The sequence below is a fragment of the Phascolarctos cinereus genome, unplaced genomic scaffold (assembly GCF_003287225.1).
Source record: "Phascolarctos cinereus isolate Bilbo 61053 unplaced genomic scaffold, phaCin_HiC Scaffold_1;HRSCAF=81, whole genome shotgun sequence".
Taxonomy (NCBI): domain Eukaryota; kingdom Metazoa; phylum Chordata; class Mammalia; order Diprotodontia; family Phascolarctidae; genus Phascolarctos; species Phascolarctos cinereus.
Genome location: NW_027555514.1, coordinates 89,876,327 through 89,898,719, shown reverse-complemented (window position 1 = coordinate 89,898,719; position 22,393 = coordinate 89,876,327). Strand labels below are relative to the sequence as shown.

Genomic DNA, 22,393 nt, shown 5'->3' with positions numbered 1-22,393 from the left:
AGAATATTATGAAAAGCAAAATGGATAATTTTGATTATATTAAATTGAAAAGCTTTTGCACAATGACAATGCAACCAAGATTAGAAGGAAGGTAGAAAATTGGAAAAGAATTTTTACAACCAGTCTCTCTGATATAGGCCTCATTTCTAAAATATATAGAGAATTAAGACAAATTTATAAGAATACAATGCCATTCCCCAATTGATAAATGGTCAAAGGATATGAACAGACGGTTCTCAGATGAAGAAATTAAAGCCATCTAGTCATATGAAAAAATGCTCTAAATCGTTATTGATTAGAGAAATGCAAATCAAAACAACTCTGAGGTACCACATCACACCTATCAGAATGGCCAACATGACAAAAGAGGATAATGATAAATGTTGAGAAGATGTGGAAAATTGGAACACTAATGCATTGCTGGTGGAGTTTTGAAATGATCTAACCATTTTGAAGAACAATTTGAAACTATGCCCAAAGGGCTATAAAAATGTGTATACCCTTTGACGCAGCAATAGCACTTCTAGGGCTATATCCCAAAGAGATCATACAAATGGGAAAAGGACCCATATATACAAAAATATTCATAGCAGCTCTTTTTGTGGTGGCAAAGAATTGGAAATGGAGAGGATGCCCGTCAACTGGGGAATTGCTGAGCAAGCTGTGGCATATGAATGTAATGGAATACTATTGTGCCATAAGAATTGATGAACAGGTTGACTTCAGAAAAACCTGGAAAGACTTGTATAGTCTGATGCTGAGTGAAGTGAGCAGAACCAAGAGAACTTTGTACACAATAACAGCCACGTTATGCAATGACTAATATTAATAAACTTAACCCTTCTCAGCATTACAAGGATCTAAGACATCTCCAGAGGCCTCGTGATGGAAAATGCTATCCACATCCAAAGAAAGAACTATGGAAGTTGAATAGCTATCATTATTTTTCTCTTCTGTTGAGTTCTGTTTCCTCTTTCTGATGGTTCCTCCCATTGGTTTTAATTTTTACTTACAACTTCACTAATGTGAAAACATGTTTAACAGGAATGTAAATGTATAGCCTATATCAGATTGTGCGCCGCCTTGGGGAGGGGGGATGGGAATGGGGAGAAAAATTTTAAACTCAAAAGCATATGGAAGTGATTGTTGATAAATCAAAACAAACTTAAAAATTTTTAAAAACTTCTATGATTTTAAAAATAAGTTATAAAAACAAAACAAATGAAAATTTAAGTGGGTCAACATGATGTAGCTGCAAAGAAAGGTAAAAGGGAAAAGACAGAGGACAAATTATAAGACTGCAGATTAATTATGTATTAGGTACATTCTTTTCATAGACCTAAAGTTTGTCTCATCTAACCAGCTAGTGTTTTCCATATTCCAACCGTATGTATCTATGTAAAATTTTTCCTATTCCTAGATATATATCATCAGCCTTCCTTCTCATGGTACATGTAAATTTACAATTATCATACCTCATCATTTTTGCTACAACTGCTTTAAAGTTAGGAATGACTTCTTTATCAAACTGCAAGCATAGTTAATTGATGCCTTGAAAAGTAAAAGAAATTAAGTAAAACCACTAAAAATATAGAAAAGTGAAGGCTGTGAGCTACTTCTCACTGAAGGTGAAAAAGCAAAGGTTACGACCAAATTTTGAACATGTTAAAAAAAAAAGGAGATTGCTAAGAAAACATAGTATGGCCTAAATATCTTATGAAGGCCCTGCTAGAGGCATGAAGGTACACACAAGGCATAAATCCTGAGCCTTCAGTCAGGAAGACCTCAGCTAAAATCCAGACTCACACATGGTTACTGTCTGTGTGATCTTGGACATGTCTCTTTAGCTCTGTTTGCCTGAGCCTCATCACTTGTAAAATAGGAACCGTTACATTAGGAAACTCCTACAGCTGGGGTGAAGATCAAATGAGGTAATTTTAAATTACCCAGCAAAATGTCTGGGACATAGTAATGCTGTGTGTTAGTTGTCATCATCATCAGAAAGCCATACATGAAAACACTGACTGTGTGACCTTGGGCAAGCTGCTTACCCTCTGTTTGCCTTAGACTTAGAATCTCCAAAATAGGGATAATAACTGCACCTACTACTCAGAGGCACTGTGAGTTTAAAAAGTGCTTTACAAACCCTGAAGGGCTATAAATGCTCCTAGCTCTGAGATTCTATGCCACTGCAGATCAAAACACAATGCCAAGGACCAGAGAATTCAGTTAGTGAGGATATAGTTTCAATCTGGTTTTCACTGACTGCAATGGACTTGGGGAAAAAAAGTGAATGTTAAATGTGTCCTTAATAATGAACCATCAATACATCTTTAGAATATGTTCAACTTGGTCATAATGATTTCTTGAATTTCTTTTCTCACATCTCTTTGACTCCTTTCAGTGTAACCAGAAAATGTTACAAGTAAAAAGGAGATTATGAAAACGATTTAAAAGGAAAGAAGTAAGAAACCTGATCAGGATTTGGGGGAAGGGAAGAAAAGAGAGGCAAGAAAGAAGAAAGAAATGAGTGAAGCATAAGTTATGATGCTGAGCACACTCTTTTCAGAACACTCATTCCTTCTTTATAAAAAAGCAGGGTACGTCCTTTAATTGAGGAATGACTGAACAAGTTACAGTATAAAAAATTCTGATGGAATACTATTGGCTCTATCAAGAAATGATGAACATGATGGGTTTCAGAAACACCCGGGAAAACATACAAAATGATGAAAAATGAAATAAGCAGAATTAGGAGAACACTGTACACTGTAATAGCAACATTGTAAGGATGGCAAGGATGATCAATTGGAAAAGACTTAGATATGTTCATAAAGAAAATCATTCAAGACAATTCCAAAGAACTGTTGATGAAAAATGTTGTCCACCTCCAGAGACAGAGTTGATGAACTCTCAATGCAGATTTATGCACGTTTTAAACTTTATTTTTCATGTAGGTTTTTTTTTTTTGGTATGTATTTTTTCAACATAGCTAATAAGGAAATGTTTTACATTACTTCGCATGGATAATTGATACCAAACTGCTTGCCTTTCCAATAAGGTTCAAGGGTCAGGAGGGAGGGAGAGTATCTGTACCTCAAAATTTTAAAAAATGTTAAAAATGTTTTTACATTTAATTGAAAAATATTCAACACAATAAAGATACACATATTTAAAAGCAGGGGAAGATCGAAAAGAGAAAAAGGTGTAAGAACAGGATGGAAAGATCATAATTATGAGCATGAGAAGTATGGAATCATCCAAAAGAAATAAATAAAGATAGCAGAATGGATTGTAAATCAGGATACAACAGTATATGGTTGATACCAAACAAAGACTCACACAGAGTTAAAATAAAGAGTTAGAGCAAAATCTTTATGCTTCAAATTAATTTTAAAAAGCAGAAGGAAGAATCATGACCTAAGACAAGGGAACAACAAAAGTGAGACTTTATAAAAACTGGACAACACAGAAACTACATTTTGTTGAAAGATATCATGGAAAATGAACACACCGAATAAATAAAATCATACAGAACCTAAATATTTAAAAGAAAATTTAAATGCATTACGGGGGGAAAAAAACTGGGTTGGGTTTTTTTTCCTTCATAGAGATTCCATTAATGGCTAGCCTACTTCATCTCAGAATGGATTGTTCAGGCTCTCTAAACTAACTTTTCTAATTAAAAGGTAAACTTCTTGAGGTCAGAGATTATTTGATTCACTGTATGTAGCCGAAATGCCTAGCACAGTACCTAGCATAAATAGGACATTTAATAATTACTTAATTTACACATATCATATTGAAATAACCAGATTGCTTCTTTTTTTAATTGATGTATCTACAGTTAATTGCTTTTGTTGTTCAGAAATACAGTTATCTTGTAATGAGCTAAGTTTAGACATCTAGTTCTTTTGTTGGTCACTGTTCTATTCTTGGGTCAAAGAACATTGCTACCCTAAAAGGATACAAGTGGACAGCAGGGAGCCTGTTCTAGTATCTTTACACCACCCACCTATTAATCAAGGACATTGGGTTTGTTATCCAAAGAAGTCTGGTCCACTATGCCTAACCTTTAAGGTGGCCTCAAACAATGAACATATCTTAGTCACAACATTGAAGGAGAGGGTTCTTACTAGCCCCTCATTCCCAATTTGCAATTTTGTTGCCAACCCCATGATGCTGACTACTCTGTAACATTGTTTTTCCTACCTAATACCTCTGCTCTTTATTTTCTAATACATCTCAAAACTATATGAAGGTTAGTAAGTCCTATCTAACAGTCTTTGGTCATTAAGACAGACTGCTGACCCAATTTGTTGGTTATTGCTAGCCTAAGTTATAAATTGATGATGCCCAGACCACTGTCTCTCAGTCTATCTTAATTTTCAATTATAACAATATCAAGTATATATTGATCTATTTAATTTGAATATTTAGATTCAGTGACACATACACCTAGGTCTAGATTAGTGTAAATAATAAAAATCCTGAAGTGGTTGCCCTATTTGAATTCTGACTTCTGATATCCACTTGGCTGAAACCACTTAGCCTATTTTTAAAAATTCAGCTTAAATACTGCAAATTCAAATATGTGGGACCACTTCAAAGGACTAATTATTTATACTAACTGTGACCTGGAAGTAATTTTAAATAATAATCTGATAATTTTAACCTCAAACCATTTGTTGTGAATTTCTCCGCTTCTTAACCAGGGTGGAAGTACAAAGGCTACTCTCATGGGCTTGATTCCACTACAAATCAGTAGTGAAGCTTTCAGCTGCTCTATTTCACACCAAACCCATTTTGCCCTTTAATAGGTCCCACAATTCCAAAGGTTCACCATATTGGAGCCCAACTTAATGATAACACCAATCAGCATAGCCCACTGCAGATCAGGATTCCAGAGCCCAAGACAGCTGCCAGCCTAACATTCCCTTGACAGCTGGGATTATATTAACATGTCACCATGCCTGGCACTATTAATCCCCAAAGTATTCGTTTTTAATTTTACAAACCCCTTTATTGTAACATATACTTGCTACTTTACGTTCCTCCCATCACTGCAAAAGTATATAGAAGGGCAAATAGAATATTTCATATACTTGATTAATTTTGCTGAACATCACCCCCAAGTTTTATTTTTCACTTTTGTTTGTTAGAAGACAAGGGAGAAATACAGAGACCAAATGTTTTAGTACAGTTTTAAGTTTTAATAGCCTAAATATCTTATATAATCAGAAGGAAAAAATGGTAATGTTGAAAAACATCAACTTCTTTTCTTCTGTAGTTTTTTGGGATGATAATTTTGTTGGTTTTTCCAGGATGTTTTAAATGGATACGTAAGTTCTTAGTCCTCTATATTACCACAGTTTCTTTAAAAATATTTAATAAATTTCATAGCTGCATTTCAAAATGTGGTATATTGTCTCATTATCATCATATCTTGTATATAATTAGTTTTACATTATTTGTACTTTGACCTCACTATATACAGTTTTGCCTACATTTACATCACTGTTAAATTTACTTTACTGATTATAATTTTACTGAATTATGGCCTTTGTGTTTTCTGCATCAATTACTTACTTATGCAGAACCTCATGATTAATTTTTCAAAGGTAAAAAAATGATTCTATAAAAGAAATATTCTCTAAGACTCCAAATTTAAGTCTTTTATGTGTTTGGGTGCTGTGCTCTTTGGAAAATCTACTTTTGATAGTGATAGTTTTTATCATTTATGCTTCATTTAAGCTTAATATAGTCTTTCTTTTTATTTTCTATGATAGTATTTATTTGTATTATACATTTACACCACAAATCACGGTTAAAACCTCTGCTTTTTGGATTGAATTGGATTATAAGAAATTTTAATTCCTGCACTTTTACATTAAATCTGCATATATCTTTTTCTGTTGTACATACAGGAGGTATCTAAGAAATTGCTGGTTACTACTTTAAAACCTACTCAGTAATTCTCTTCCAAATTTGAAGAAGGTTGGTAAAGTCAGCTTTAAGGTTATAATTGTTAAGTTTGTCCCTTTTGTTTTGAACAAATCAAATAGCAAAATTACTCATTATACCACAGGCATTGTTTATCTTTTTGCTTGAAATAATTTCCAGTAGGAAACCCAGTATTACCACCTACCTACCCCAAATTCAGATTTTTCTTTTACAAATATATTCTATAGTATATTCCTTACCCCTTAGGGAACAATAAGGCTGACTGGACAGGGCATAAGTCAGGAAGATCTAGTCTGAAATTGCTCCTAAAACACTCTTCCTTTCTGACCACTGGCAAATCAATTAATAATTTTGTGCCTCAGTTTCCTATAACGAGGATGTTAGACTCAATGGTCAATTAGGTCCTGTGTGAACTCTATCATTCTGAAATCAAGCCAGATAAAAATAAAATGAGGGACTCTTCCCTAGTGTCTGTCTGCCTCATTAATCCCTCTCAGAGATACCACCCAAGACCACATCAGAAGAAAAAAAAAGTTGCAAACAGGCTGGGGACCTATCTATTGGCACCCATGTCCAGCCTTGAAGTGGTCAGTGAATTCCCCTCCTATTCAGAATGATGGATGATGGCTAGAACTCACATCCTGATAATTAGGAAGAGTAAAATGCATTGATTTATAACCTCTGAAGGATTAAATATGAGCATCACTAAAAGGGCAATGGACAGGCCCAAGGTGGAAGTGAACTGCCTGCAACATAAAAACTTATGAAGAAAAACTGGGATAAATAAAGGATGTCAAATAGGCATTCAAAAAACCTTTTATTAAGTCCTTGCTATGTGCTCTGCACTGGGCTAAGTGCAGTAGAAAGAAAGGTTTAGTGACAGGTCTTAACCTCAGGTTTCTCACAGGCTAATGGGGACACAACATGCAAAGAACTATGTTATGTATAAGATATATTCAGACGTTGTAATCAGGCCAAGGTTTTCCATTTCCCTGGAATAGGGATAAATTTTCTCTAAAAGGAAACAAAACTGATATTCCTGGGACTTGATTGGTTTCGATCCCCCTTGATGTCCCAACCACATGAAGTCGTTAACATCATCTTGCCTCAGTTTCCTCATCAGTAAAATAAGCATAATAACACCTACCTGCAAAGATTGTTTTGGGGATCAAAGGAGGTGATCCAGTGCCTGCCTTCTATTAATTACATCCTATTTATTCTGTATATCAATTGGTTTGTATATATTTGTTTGCATGTTGTCTCACTCCTTAGATTGTAAGCTCCTTGAGGGCAGGGACTGTCTTTTGCTTCTTTTTATATCCCTAGACCGTAACACTGCCTGGCATGTAGCAGGTACTGTGACTGTTTTATTGTTTAAGAAGTTCAAGAGATGTGATTTCTGGGTAATTAATCATTTTATTAGTAATGCTAGCATATTACCAATAAAATGGGTTGGTGACACTCTGGGGAAAAAATAAATAAGTAAAATAAAATGAGAGAGTTAGCCTTGCGGAACTCTAAAAGCTCTTTCCAGATCTAAATCTATGGTCTTTTAAGTAAACCTGACAAATGAGTACTCTATGAACTCTCTTTATTCCCCTAACGCCAAGTGATTTTACGATGTTTGAATCTGTTAAATTCTAATTTACCATAACCTTTATTCTCTATAGTAGGTATTTTGCTTCTAGTCCAACTGTCATTCATTTACTCACCATTCTTTGAATAAAAATTTGTTTACTGTCTATTATATGCCAGGTCACGGTACAAAGCACAAGAGATTAAAAAAGAAAAGGTAAATGACAATCCTTACCTACAAATACAGAAACAATATAAACAAAGTAAGCTACATAAAGGATACATAGGAAATAAGAGAGGGAAGGCAATGAAATTAAGAGGGATTAGGGAAGGCTTCCTGTACAAGATGGAATTTTAGTTAGGACTTAAAGGAAATCAGGGAGATCAGTAGTCAGTGAGGAAGAAAGAGTGTTGTAGACAAAGGGGACAGCCAGAGAAATTGCCTAGAACCAACAGATGGAGGTTCCTGTTTGTGGAATACCCAGGAGGCCAATGTCACTGAATAGAAGACTATGTGTCAGGTAATAAAGTGTAAGAAAACTGGAAGGGCAGGAGTAGTAGAGTTATGTTGTGGAGGGCTTTAAACATTAAAAAGAGCTGTAGTATTTGATCCAGGGGGGATGCTTATTAAATAAGATGGAGGGAATAAGGATGATGACCTGCATTTCAGAAAAGCCACTTCAGTTACTGAATAGAGGATGGATCGGACAGGGCAAAGACTTGAGACAGGGAGACCGACCATCAATAATTGAAGTGTGAGGTGATGAAGAGCTGCACTACAATCATGATAGTGTCAAAGGACACCAAAAGGCATATGAGAGGTGTTTAAAATGGACTGGCCTTGCAATAGATTGGATACAGGGATGAAAGATGGTAAGGAATCCAGGATGGCTCTTATATTGCTAACCTGGGGAACTGGGAGAATGCTGTTGCCCTCAACAGTAAGGGAAGGATAGAGTCAGGTTTATGGGGAAAGATAATCATTCCTGTAGGAAAGTGAGGGATTTTTGAAGAAGGGGGAAGACATGGTCAGAAGCCAGACTGTAAGTGGTAAAGAGAATAAAAGAAAAGACTGGAGGCACCTATTGTAAGTAACCTTCTTCAAAGTGTTTGGCTAGAAAGGGCAGAAGAGATATACAGGACACTAGTTAGAAGGACAGTAAGATCAAATGAAGGTTTTTTCAGGATAGAGGAGTATGATTTAGGCAGAAGGCACGTAGAAAGGGAGAGACTGAAAATTAAATGAAAGAGTGGAGATAACAGGGGGTAATCTGCTAGAAGAGACAGGATGGAATGAGATCGTCTGGACAAGGAGGTTAGCCTTGGTAAGGCATAAGGCCATTTAAATATATGAAACACGGGTGAAGCAGGAAAAAGTAGCAGAAGGCTCCTGCAAGATAAGAGATAAGAATTAGAGAAGAAGAGTGAGCTCATACCAAACAGCTTCAATTTTTTCTGTAAAATATGACAGATTTCTTGGCTGAGAGAATGAGGGGAAGAACAACCACGGAAGGTTTGAGAAGGGATGAAAATGTCTGGAAGATCTGCTGTGGTAAACGATGTAGTCAGTTGAGTAAGGAGTCGGCTAGATGCAATGAGGACCCAGGTGAAGTTATGTAACATAAACTAATAGCAGACCCAGTTACCTCGGTTCAACAGCACATGTATAGGTGCAACAGTCACAAACACTGCAAATGATCCAAGAATAAGGTGTGGTTGGGCACAATCAACAATATAAGAGGGAGAGGGATTTAAGAGAGGAAGACAGCATAGAACTGAATTGGCTCACCAAGAAGTCAAGACAAGGAAAAGAGGAGAGAATGGCAAATATTGTGGAGATGGCCTGGGATAGAATTGAAGAGTCAAGGGATTGTAGGTGATGGTGAAGATGAAGCATAGTAAGGTTTTGTAAGGGAAAGTAGAAGGAGAGGCTCAAAGACAACACAATATGGTTGGATAAGGGCACTTCAGAAATCTTTAACATGGAAGTGGTACATTGGTGGGTGATGGCAAGATTGCAGGTATGACCATTTTTGTGTATGGTTGAAATGGGACAGAGGAGTAGCTCATGAGAGGAAAAGTAGGTTGATGAACTCAGTAGCTATAGTATTTAAGGGAACATCACTATGTTTACTCTAGTATCAGAGCAGGAGCTGGGATTGGGGGAAAGGAAAAAATTTAAATCTGTACTTTGCCCTATTTTCAAATCTCATTAAATTCCCTATGTTATTTTTTTACAATACTGTATTCAGAATGTTTGTTATCTTATCTCCTTGATTAGATAATAATTTGGGGCACCTAGGTGGTGCAGCAGATAGAGCACCAACCCTGGAGTCAGGAGAACCTGAGTTCAAATCTGGCCTCAGACACTTGACCCTTACTAGCTGTGTGACCCCTAGGCAAGCCACATAACACCACTGCCTAGCAAAAACAAAACAAAAAACAAAAAACTTAACCCAAAATGACTCACAAAAAAAAAATGATAATTCTCAGATTTTCTTCCCGATTTGAATCTTCAAGGTCAGCTGTATTGCTCTATTGTTTTACTGTCTTTGATTTTTTTATTGGATGACCAGGCACAAAAAGGGGTTAGGGAGCAGAAAGGGGGTTAGAGATAATTTTCTTCCCATCCACACCACAGTGCCCAACTCAAAGCATGCTATGCTCAAGAAATATTTTTAATATCTTTGCATATTCAACTTCTGTTTCTAACATTCCTTTTCATAATATCTGCCACTTAAAGAGTCTTCCTTTACCAAATACTCTAAAGCACTGATCCTCACAACTTTTAGAATTCTTCTTTAAAAGCTCTAATTTTATTCTACTACTCTATTTACAGAACATATAACCAACTGTAGAAATTTTTACAAAGGTTCCATGTTCTTTTCCAAGGGGCCTAATTATCATTTTCATATTTCTTCTAATAATTTCTCCTAGAATTCTTTTATCTTATAGTATATCTTCATTATATCTAGAACTCTTTCTCTTCTACTCATCACTTCAGATTTAATATCTTTTTTAAGATTTTTCCCTTCACAGGAGTGTATTACCTGTTTTTTATGACTTAGCATTTTTCTTGTGGTTAATAAATGATGACAGGGAGCAGAGGTTTGACAAAACAACTCGGCCATCTTGCCAGACATTGTTTTACATAATGTTAAAAGTTTGATAATCATTGACTTAACGGATAAAAGAAGTACATATGGAAAATTATAAAAAGGAAGGAAATTACCTGTCACACTGTCTGCACTGCAGAATAAGATCCTCTTCCCTATAATTTCGAGAGCAGACTGGGCAGGTAGATAAACTTGCACATGGGGCACACTGGGTATAATTGTTTTGCCATTCACATCGTGGACCTGGAGAGGTTGCTCCACAATGTCTGCACCAAACACACCTGCAAAACAAAAATACAAAACAATCCCAAATTTGCTACTCATAATACAGATTTTGTTAGAATTTAAATGCAAACTATGCAGTTGAGTTTTCCCACATTGGAGACAAAGAGGAAAGATTAACAAACCAATTCAATACTATGGGAAGCACCCCAGGTGTCAGCACTTAAATACTACATTTGGGAAACTGCATAGCTTTAATGATGCCAAGCTGCATAAGGACCAGTGTTTTTTAAATACCTAGGACTGTGATGGTATGTGGTCAAAAATTATTGTGTAGCCCAGTCTACAAAAACAAAACTTTGAGTGAACCAAAGGGTAACAGATTAAAGGAAGTACACATGAGGATGAAAAGTATGCTGAAACACATATTTCATGAAGAAATTATCCAGGAATTTCATGACTGACAAAGGATGTGGGGGGCAGTCATATAAAATGAGAAAAGGAATGCTACAGTGATGCATGAGAATCAAAAGACCAAAGAGGAAGGCCTTGTGTTCAATGGGTACACAAATCTCCAATGAAGAATTTATAAGAAAACAAACAGGAATCTCACAAAAAGAGAAGATATGAATGGACTAAAATCTAGGTGACATCCCAGATCAAACAAAGAACTGCAGTGCAACTGAAATCTCAATTTATTAAAAACTCAACAAAATATTTGTTAAATAGCAAATGTTGTTATCAGTAGATGTGGTTGACTTTTTAAAGTGATATGAAAAAAAAAAGAGAGAAAAGGAAAAGGTAATAGTGAAATTTTAAAACAATGTACCATTTACACTTCCAGCCTCCTTTGGGAACTGTTTGCAATGGAGGATCCAGGCAGTAAGTGTGATAGCTTATATCACAGTCATCACAAAGAAGGAGTCTTCCTGGATCAGTGGCCTTGCCACAGGCTTCACAAACTGTGCATTCAAGACATCTCCAGCCTTTACTAAGTACAACTTTGGTGATCTGCAAGAAGGTACCAATTAATGCCATTTTAAGACCTATTTAAAATGAAACATTATGGAATATGCTCATAACTACAACAAATAAAGGCCATCGGATAGCAGAATTTAAACAAGAAACTATTTCAAAAAATTTTAAATCAAAAGTGTTTTCTTTTCTTAAAGGTGGTCAAACGTGTTACTTTTCCTTTGGAGGAAAAACTTTCAAATGCATTCTCTACATAGGCAAAAGTGGTAAGGGGATGGTATCACACATTCTATTCTTGCTTAGATTACACAGTCATTAGTCAAAAGATGACATCATATAAGACAGAATAAGTCGTTAAGTCTCCTGATTAAGAAGTCATTTTAAATACTACCTTCTTTATTATATAAATTTTAAGAGTTAACTTATACATCCAAATTATCTTGGATTGAAAATTTCCTTGACCCTTGCTAGTATGTGAATATCCATGATAATGTTTTTTTAAAGGTGACAAAAATGTCTATAGACAAGTAAAATAAGAACTCTGATTTGTTTTCAATCGGAATTTTGTCATTTACTGGATCTTAAACCCTTAACTCCACTCTTAAGTTTCATCTCTGATTTAGTACTGGCTCCTCCTAAAGAAACTGTCTTCCCTATTCCTTTGAAATCTAATGAACTAACAAAAAAAATTCCACTCTTCCCCTAATACTACAACTTTCTCAAGCTATCATTCTCTCTCCTTCCCATTCATGTGATACATATTTGCCACCTACTCTACAACTCTCATTTCAACACACTGGGCTCCTATTCTGACTCTTGAGTGAAACTTATCTGTCCAAGGTGACCAAGAGCTCAAAAGGACAAAAATATTGCCTCTTCTCAGCTCTCGTACTTTTTGAATTTTCAAGTACATGTGACACTACTGACCAATCTTTCATTTTCAATAAGAAATCTTGCAGGCACCTACTCCAAATTACCTGACCAAAAATCTAAACTCCTCTACAACATTCTCAGTGAGTGGTTTACAGTCTTCATTTGAATACCTCATGATGAGAAGAACTCAGTACCTCTCAAGGTGGCCCATTTGACTTTGGGTTAACTCCAATTTCATGGAAATTTTTCTCCACTGTCAGCCAAAAATCTCTCTACAACTTCTACTTACTGCTCTTAGATCTACTATATGGCAAAGCAAAATGTCTAATCAGGAACGACATTTAAATACTCACAGATTATCGCATATTCCCCTTCACGTCTTCAATAGTGTAGGATTATTCAAATACTAAAATGTAAGCTATATGTAAACAGCTTACTTAAATTTTATATTCCCCATCCCCATTAGTGTTGTACACATAGCACATATTTAATAAAAATCTTCGATAATTTCATGTAGTATAAGACTTCAATTTTTCACTTTGATAAAGATGACAGATATCTTAATCATAAGGCTTCTTAAAACTCTTGAATTCTACCTCTAAGTATTCAATGGAATTCTTTACGATGATGTCTTAGATACCATCAATTAAACAGATCTAAAACTCAAATGATCTTCTCCAAAACTTCTTTCAATCTCATGATCATTCTTCAAGTTACACAAGCCCAAATTCTCAGTTATCCCAAACACTTCCCTTTGCTCAATCTCCTACATACAATCCACTGGCAAGGATGCTATTGAGAAACCCCATGAACTTGGGAATCACTCCAATAATTACTTTCATTTTTTCTATTACCAATAACGGAGTGTAGGTCTCTCCCCCCTCTGTTCTAGACTATTCTAACTGCTTCCTAATTAGTCTCTCTGCTCTTTAAATTGTATCCTTTGTGATACTACCAAAATGTCCAAAATGTACACATCTGACACCCCCTTTCTCACAACCCTCCTGCCCTAAAAAAATTATTCCTCACATCAGGACATACTGAAATCCTTTTCTTTAAGGCCTAGATTCAGGTGTTTCACTCTCCATAATACATTCAGCTAGATGGTATTCATCCTTACTTTAATCTTTCAGGTTTCTATGATTACCCAATACATGTACTTACTGTCAAACTTGTATTATACGTATTTGTATTCATGTGCACAGTTATTTATAAGTTATCTTCCTCTTAAAGGCAAGAAAAAAGCTTTAACCTTTCTTTATATTGCCAGGGATTTAGCACATTTTTTTTAACACATTGTAAATAACTTAATAAATGCTAAATTGGTTGAATCTGGGGGTAGTCACTGTCAAACCTATAAAAACTGATTTTAAAAAATCTGACTGGTAAACTTTTCATTTACCAAAAGCTATGTTTAAGCTCTATCTAATTCTCTTTCATGACACTTATTTAATAAGTATGTAATTTAGTCTCACATCTCTAGTACTTGCTTTTTGAGGCTAATTGGAAACCATATCATTTTGCTACATGTTACTAAGTTAGTCTAGCAAATATAACTTACTCAAGACTTAAAACTGGATACCTAAGAGAGGTACTAGCCAGTTCCTACTCTTCAAGCATGTTAAGAAAAGCAATCATTCTCTAGTATATGGTTAATGTAGCTGTCTTCTCAAAAATTTTGTTAGATAGATTCGTGTGTGTGTGTGTGTGTGCGTGCGTGTGTGCATAGACAGAAACACATTTAATTATAGACTGTTCTTTTCCATACTACATATAGCATGCAATTTGATTGTACTAGGTGATTATCTAATTAGTTCAGTCAACCAGAAACTATAATCACAGATTACAGGCTACATCAACATAGTGACACTTAAATTTAACAACAGACCAGCTCAATTTCAAGAAGTTATGGCTGCATTATAATTTTGTCCATACACTGAAATTGAAAAAGAGAAATTCTGGGTAGAGCAGAGCAACATAAGAGAAGTACAGAGAGAAAAAACACAAACTTTAGGGAGGAAATAATAGTATTTCAAAATATATTTCCACATGAAATGAGTTAAATTTCCTAACCTGTCTTAACTGCTTTTTAAACCCACGCTTAATTATATTATGTTATATTACAAATCATTTCCTTTAACCGTTTACTGCATACACAGAATTGCACGTCTTACAGACAGATCAAACTCAACATGCCTCAAGAAACACTCAACTAATTATCTTTCTCCCACCCAAACTCTCCCCTCTTCCAAACTTCCCTATTTCTGTTAAGGATAACATCATCTTTCTAGTCACTAAACTCTAAACCTCATTCTTTCTCGCCACTCTATATCCAGTCTTTTGCCAACTCTTGGTGATTTTCTCTTCAGAGCATCTCTCATACATGTATGCTTCTCTCCTGTGACAATGCCACCAAGATAGTGCAGCTCTGGTTTGCCTGCCACTAGTCTCTCCAATTCAAACCATCCCCCATTATCCAGTAAAAGTTCCCTTCCAAAAGTTTATTTCTGACCATGTCACTATCAAAGCTATAACCATCCAGCTTTCTCCCTAAATAAGACCTTTACAATATTCTTATACCTTACGTGCCCAATGTTCTCTTTCAACAATGCACTCGATCTCTTAAACTCCAGTATTTTCAAGTACATCTCAAATGACATTCCCTCATCTCCAAGTCGTGGATTCCTAAAAATTTCAGCTGAAATCACACCTTCTACAGAAAGTGCTTCTTAAATCTCCTTAATACTAGTGTCCCTATGTTCATTAACTCCAACTTATCCTATATCTAGCTTTTTGTACAATTATCAATGTATTGTCTCACCAATTAAACTGTTCTTACAGTGTTTAATTAATTTAAGTTTAATTAAACTCTCTTCTTGAGAGCTGTCTTTTACTCTTCTTTTTATTCTGAGCACACAGCAAGCAGTGTGGCATGTATAATAAATGTGATACATAATAAATGTATATTGACTATTTCCTTAACATGATATTCCATCTCTAACTTCCATTTCTTTAACAAATTTTTTACTCTTGAGTTTTCAAACCAAAAAAGATTTCCATGAAAATAGAACAGAAAAATTAAAAGTCTACAAACACACATCTTCATTTTATGTCACTAGCTCTTAAGATATGCACATATACTGAATAAATCCTACACATTATTTTCAAAACCTTCTTGTCCATGCTTCCTTCTAAACCTCCTTCTGTTCTCTTTTATACATTTAAAAACTATTTTGAAGGTCCTCTTCTTATTGCTTTCACTTCTCATTAAAAACCTAGAGTGGAAAAAAGGAAGGAAAAATTCGCTTTGCAACACATAATCTACAGTGGACACATCCAAAAATCTGTGGCACTTCATTTTATGTCCATCACCTCTCTGGCAGAATATGCTATGCCACAGGTCATCTGGAGACAAGGTTGTTCAGCACTTTGAACAAAGTTCTTAAGTCTTTCAAAGCTATTTTTTTTTACAAATGTATTGTCCATGTATACATTTATTCTGGTTGTCCTTACCTTCCTCTGCTTTAGTACAAATTATGCTGCATTCTCTGAAATCTCTTTCAATATTAATTATTTTTAAAAACAAATTTTATTAAAAACTTTTTTTATAACATCTGTTATATTCTATATTATAAAGAATTTTAAAAGTTAAAAAAAGGGAGAGAAAAATGCACCCAAATCGATCAATATGCTAAAAAAAAATAACACATAAATATATATTCAGTGATGTGCACCCATAGATGTTGCACTTCTTGAGAGTAGGAGGAGGTATCTTCTTATACATGTTCTTTAGGGACATGCTTTGTAATTTTTCAATATTCATTTTAAATGTGTTATGACTCTTGCTTTTTCCAGTAACATTGTTGAAGGCATTGTATATATTGGTTTCTTAGCATAGATTTCTTCACATTTTGCATCACTTGTAAATGTTTCCGTGTTTTAATTTATCATATTCACCATTCCTTACAGCACAGAAATATTCAATTATATTCATATATCATAAATAATTTAACCATCCCATAATCAAGGAGCATCTGCTCTATTTCCAATTCTTTGCTACCATACTAACCACTATTTTCTAAAATCATTCTGCCTATGACTCTATGAAACCAAGTCTTTTATCATTTCTTAGGGTACAATAATAATCTGTTACATTCACACACCACAATTCACTCAGCCATTACCCAATGCCTAAGAAACAATCTAAGGCACCCTCTTCATGTCCAGTTCTTTGCGTTTTTTTGTTTTTTCCTCTTTTTAATCTCATTTTTCAAAGGAGAAAGTATGTTTTCCTTCTGACTATTCCCTCCCTAGAGTCATTCACCACCTTAAACCCCTCCTTTCTTACCACTTATTTCTTTGTTGATGTATTTCTAAACAAAACTACATATCTTCAACCTTGTTTTGTTCATTTCACATTGAGAGTAAAGGTGATCTGATGCATGCTCCAGTGCTTCTTCCTGTTTCTATAATCATCTTATGTACTGAATCACCATGCCTATTCTTTCTTTCTATACTATCATATTCCTTTTACCTACGTATTCACTCTTGTCTTAAAAAATAAACAGAAATAAACTACCCTTCCAGTCTTCTGTATGTCTTATTTAACGCTCAATACCCTTTGATGACATTAAGGTTCTAAAAAGACATTTGGTTGTTCTTGTCAGGTTAGAACGTTAGTCCTTCTTCATCATAGAATCCCTCTTCTCTAGGTTTCTCTTGATACCTGTGTTTGTATCTCAAAGTTCCTACTCAATTCAGATATTTTGCTTAGAAATCAAAGACCTTTACTACGTTATAAGCCATTTATCCACCAGTTGGATTACAGGTTACATGTAATACATTACATGGATTACAGGCAACATTGTATTTTGTTGTTAGTCCCTCTTTTGGCTCTTAGTATGCATCCCAAGAACTCCTCTCTTTATAGTAGAAGCTTCCATGTCTTACTTGATCCACACTTTATGTAATTCCTCGGTAAACGAACTACTACTTTTTAGATGCTTAAGTACCTCTAGTATCTCTCTCTCTTCCTAGAGAGATATAGATATAAATATCTATCTATAGTTCTCACCCTCCCTCTATGTCTAAACACAGATAAGAGAGATACACAGATATACAAAGTGTATATACACACTTTGATGTAAGAGCTCTGAATTCTGCCTATGACAGTCACAGGAATTTAGGGGTTTGCTTTAGTTTTCCCCAGGGAAGGAGTGGATCCTTCTGGATCTAATAGATTTGGTTGGTTTTTTTTTCACTTTTGATTTCCTAAATTAGAGCATTTGGGTTTTTGCTGTTATGTTTTTCAAGGAGTCCAGTGATTCTTAAACTACCTTTAATTAACCAGTTTTTCAAGTTAATTTTAAAAATACATATCAGATATCTTATATTTTCTTTTCTCTATTCCAATATTTTAATTTTCTACTAATAGTTCTTCATATTCCACGGAGTTATTATTTGTTTAGCTTATTCTCGATTTCTGAAGTCCATTTCATGGGCAATATTCACCACTGGAGGCTACTTAATTCTTTTACATATATGAGGACATGCTGCTTCCCCCGAAGTAAAACAATTTTTACTTAATTGCCCACATAACCTTTCCCCCAGTAAAAAATTACAGCTTCCTCAATGCAGAGTCTGTTTTGTTTGCCTCATACGTCATGTGTACTCAGTGACTTCTTTCTGAATACTGTTGAATGATGACAATTATACACACTTTACTATGGCTACCCTTGAAAATTAATTCAGAGATAAAATGTATATGGATAGATCTTTTCCTATTCCAGAAGCTGTTAGGGTCAATACTCACACAGGGTGGAAAGTCAAGTAATGTGGAGTATGGACAAGTATGCAGAATTGGCAGTAAGATATATGCAGCAAACCAAATCTATACTGACTTTCAAAGATCATTTTATGATAACTTTTCACTTGTAACTACTGTGGTCAATGCTAAAACTTAGTAGTAACCACACATATTCAAATTTATCTTCAGTTAGTTCTAAAACGGTATGACTTTAATAAATGAGGTCTTCACTCATAGAGCTTGCATAGTCATTGCTTATAAAATCCACTGAAAATCATAACCTAGTACTGGTTAATGCCAGAATTCCCCATTTATATCCTTTAAGTGGTGAGACAGGCAGAGGAACTATCTGGTATTGGTCAATACGCAGGGTCTGTTTGGCTTTTTCTACATGAGGAAATTTGCAAATACACCATTTCATTTTTTATAAAGTGTATATCTTTACCCAGGGAATTGCAAGGAATGAGACATAATACTGGATAAATAAAACGAAATATTTCATTGACAAGGAAAGGGGAAAAATTATTTCATTCAAAACACAGAATGCATTTCATTAATTCTGGTTAAATTCTATCTACTATTTAAGATAGTCAGGCACTTACATAAATTAAAATAACTTCTACTTTAAATGCTGTAGTAAATATCTTATGTGCCTTTTACCTTATCTCATATCATTCAAATTAAATTTTCTTCTTTTTTAACCCAAACCAATAAATCCAAAACATTAATTAACTATAGTTGCTAACACTTTTGACAATCAATAGACAATTAAATTAAACCACATATCCTGGCAAATGCAGGTCCAGCATATTTTTCCTTTAAAATAAAATAACCATATTTTATATATATATTTTAAAACATCTTGTTCAAACTAGTTTATTCATGGTTACAGAATTAGAAAGGGTTAATTTCTATTGAGGCAGTAAACACTAAAGAAAAATATTTGAAGTCTTTCACAAATAACATAGATAACAACCATATTAGTCAAAAAATATTTAACAACTTAATGAATTCCTAATCATGATTTCAAAAAGTAGCACCATTATGTTGTAACTTAAACAAAATGGGCAAAAAACAAAACAAAACAATTTTGTCAAATTTTTAAATATAACGGCACTCACCTTAATACTGACACAGTATGGATGGTAACACTGACCACACTGAGAACATGCAAGTAGCCTTCCTTCTGCCCCTTGGCCAAAGCTTCCACAAACTACACACATATCCTAAATTAAAAAACAATAAAAATCCTTTTTTGTATAAAATTAGGTGACAAAAAATTTGCATCATTTCAAACAGAAAAACAGTAAACTAAAATACTTTAAAGAACACAAGCTAGATGCTTAAATGACAAAGACGACAAGAAATATAAAAATACTATCCCCATACCTGATGTAAAGTAAACTTGTCACTACTAGAAAATAAGACTACTGTATTATGCATGGAATTTTCTTCTTCATCCTTGCTTGATAACATATCCATAGAAGTGACCTATAAAAGAGTGAAATTTAAATTACATCATATTCTATCTCTCATAAGACATTTATATTTTTGAGAATATTTTATAAAATTGTAGACTGTATTAAATATGAAAAAATTCACCAAAAGCTTGTAAGTTTCCATATTTTCTATGTTAAGAAGACTAATAATATGTTTCCTATTTTAGATATTTAGAATCTTATTCATGGCAATATTTACCACTGTTTAAGCTACTTAATTCTTTTACATATATGTGCCAAGTACCCCAGAAGGGTGATTTTCTATTACAATCATTTACTTCCTGATATATCAGGATAAGAAACTGAGTCAAACATGGGAAAAAAAACTGTTTTCCTTAGGGAAATTTGACTGTTAGAGATAATTTGTGCAGAAATATGAGGAACCCAGGAACTGAGTTCTGATTCTGTCTATGACATTTGCTATTCATGTAAACATATTAAAACCTCAGCATTCAGCAGGCAAACACCAACACCTGGACCTCCGAGTGCCTCAGTGAGGGCAAGAGAACCAGTGGAAACCAGCTGAGAAAACCACTAGGTGCCTCGGCACTCTACCACAAAGGAATCTCCCAGTGCATTAGCAGAAATCAGGAAGGCAGCTTTGCCAAGGGGCCCCAGGCAGATAAACACCCTGCACCAACCATCTAAAAAGAAGGTGAAGAAAGCTAAATTAAAGGAAAAGCAGGCAACCTAGAACTGCCTGAAAGTTCCAGCCTTGCTGATTCCAGCCCAATATGAGGTAAGCTGCCAAAACCCTACAGCCTCCAACTGCCAACATAAGAGGTCCCAGCACACAAAGCCAGTGACCAAGAACTAGACTCCCAACACAAGAAGCTTGGGTCAGTGCCCTCTGTTCCCCACCTGGAGAGCTCAATCTCTTAAAAGGCCAGGGAATAAAGAAACCATGAGTAAAAAGAAACATATCATATATTCACATTATGAGAAGAGTAAAGATCAAGACAGAAATTCTGAAGAGGACAACATTGTCAACAAACCCACATCTGCAACATCAAAAGGGAATATGAACTGGTCTGAAGCCCAAAAAGCGTTCTTAGAAGAGTTCAACAAGGATTTTAAAAGTCTAACGAGAGAGGTAGAAGAGTCCTTAAAAAATTTAATTGGCCAATTGGGGAAAAAAAGTGCACTGAAGAAAACAAGTCCCTAAAAAACACAATTGGCAAACTGGAAAAAAAGTACACTGAAGAAAACAATTCCCTTAAAAATACAATTGGCCAATTGAAGAAGGAAGTACAAAAACTAACAGAAGAAAACAATCTGTTAAAAACTAGAATTATACAAATGGAAACTAATAACTCTATGAGAGAAGCAAGAATCAGTCAAACAGAAACAAAAAAGCAAATGGAAAAATAGATGAAAACACAAAATACTTCATTGGTAAAACAACCGACCTAGAAAATCAATCCAGGAGAGACAATTTAAAAATCATTGGACTACCTGAAAATCATGATGAAAAAAAGAGCTTGCACAGTATCTTTCAGGAAATCATAAAAGAAAACTGCCCAGAAGACCTAGAACCAGAAGGTAAAATAACCATAGAAAGAATACACCACTCACCACCTCAAAGAGGTCCCACATTGACAACGCCAAGGAATATAATAGCAAAATTCCAAAATTACCAGATGAAAGAGAAGGTGCTGCAAGCAGCCAAAAAGAAACAATTTAAATATCATGGAACCACAGTCAGGATTACATAGGACCTTGCAGCTTCTACACTGAAAGACTGCAGGGCGTGGAACATGATATTCCATAAGGCAAAGAACTTGGATTGCAACCAAGAATCAACTACCCTGCAAAAATAAGCATGATTTTTCAAGGGAGAAGATGGATATTCAACAAAATAGGGGACTTCCAAACCTTCCTCATAAAAAGACCAGAGCTCAACAAAAAATCTGATCTTCAAGTACAAGATTCAAGAAAGACATAAAAAAGTAAATGCGACAGAAAGATACATTATGTTGTCAATAAGGGCAAACTGTTTATACCCCTACAAGCAAAGATGAGGCTTGCAGCTCTTGAGAACTGTATTATTATTTCACCATGTTAAAAGAGTATACATAAAGAGGATGGATATTAGTTGACATTGATGATAAAAAAAAATCTAATCAAGTGGGATAAATGGATCCAAGTAAGTGAATTACTCTGCTCTTAGAAAATACTGAGAAAGGATGAGGCAGACAGTGGTAAATTACATTACAGGAAAAAACAGAAAATCCTATTACAGCAGAGGGAAAGAAGGGAGGGGAGGGTGAGCATTATTTGAACCTTACTCTCATCAGATTTGGCTCAAGAAGGGAACAACATAATCAGTTAGGTATAGAAATCAAACTTGCCCTATAGGCAGT

The 22,393-nt window shown here is 34.9% G+C and overlaps 1 protein-coding gene across 2 annotated transcripts in view; it reads right to left on the bottom strand.

Moving 5' to 3' along the window:
• Positions 1 to 22,393, bottom strand: part of KMT2C (lysine methyltransferase 2C) — a 306,292-nt gene that overhangs the window by 101,338 nt on the left and 182,561 nt on the right. For both annotated transcript variants that reach the window (XM_078152657.1, XM_078152656.1), the window contains exons 17-20: positions 19,921 to 20,022; positions 19,653 to 19,757; positions 11,707 to 11,888; positions 10,772 to 10,936 (exon numbers count right to left, since the gene is read on the bottom strand). In XM_078152657.1, the coding sequence (XP_078008783.1) occupies positions 10,772 to 10,936; positions 11,707 to 11,888; positions 19,653 to 19,757; positions 19,921 to 20,022 (554 nt within the window). The remainder of the gene's footprint in view (positions 1 to 10,771; positions 10,937 to 11,706; positions 11,889 to 19,652; positions 19,758 to 19,920; positions 20,023 to 22,393) is intronic.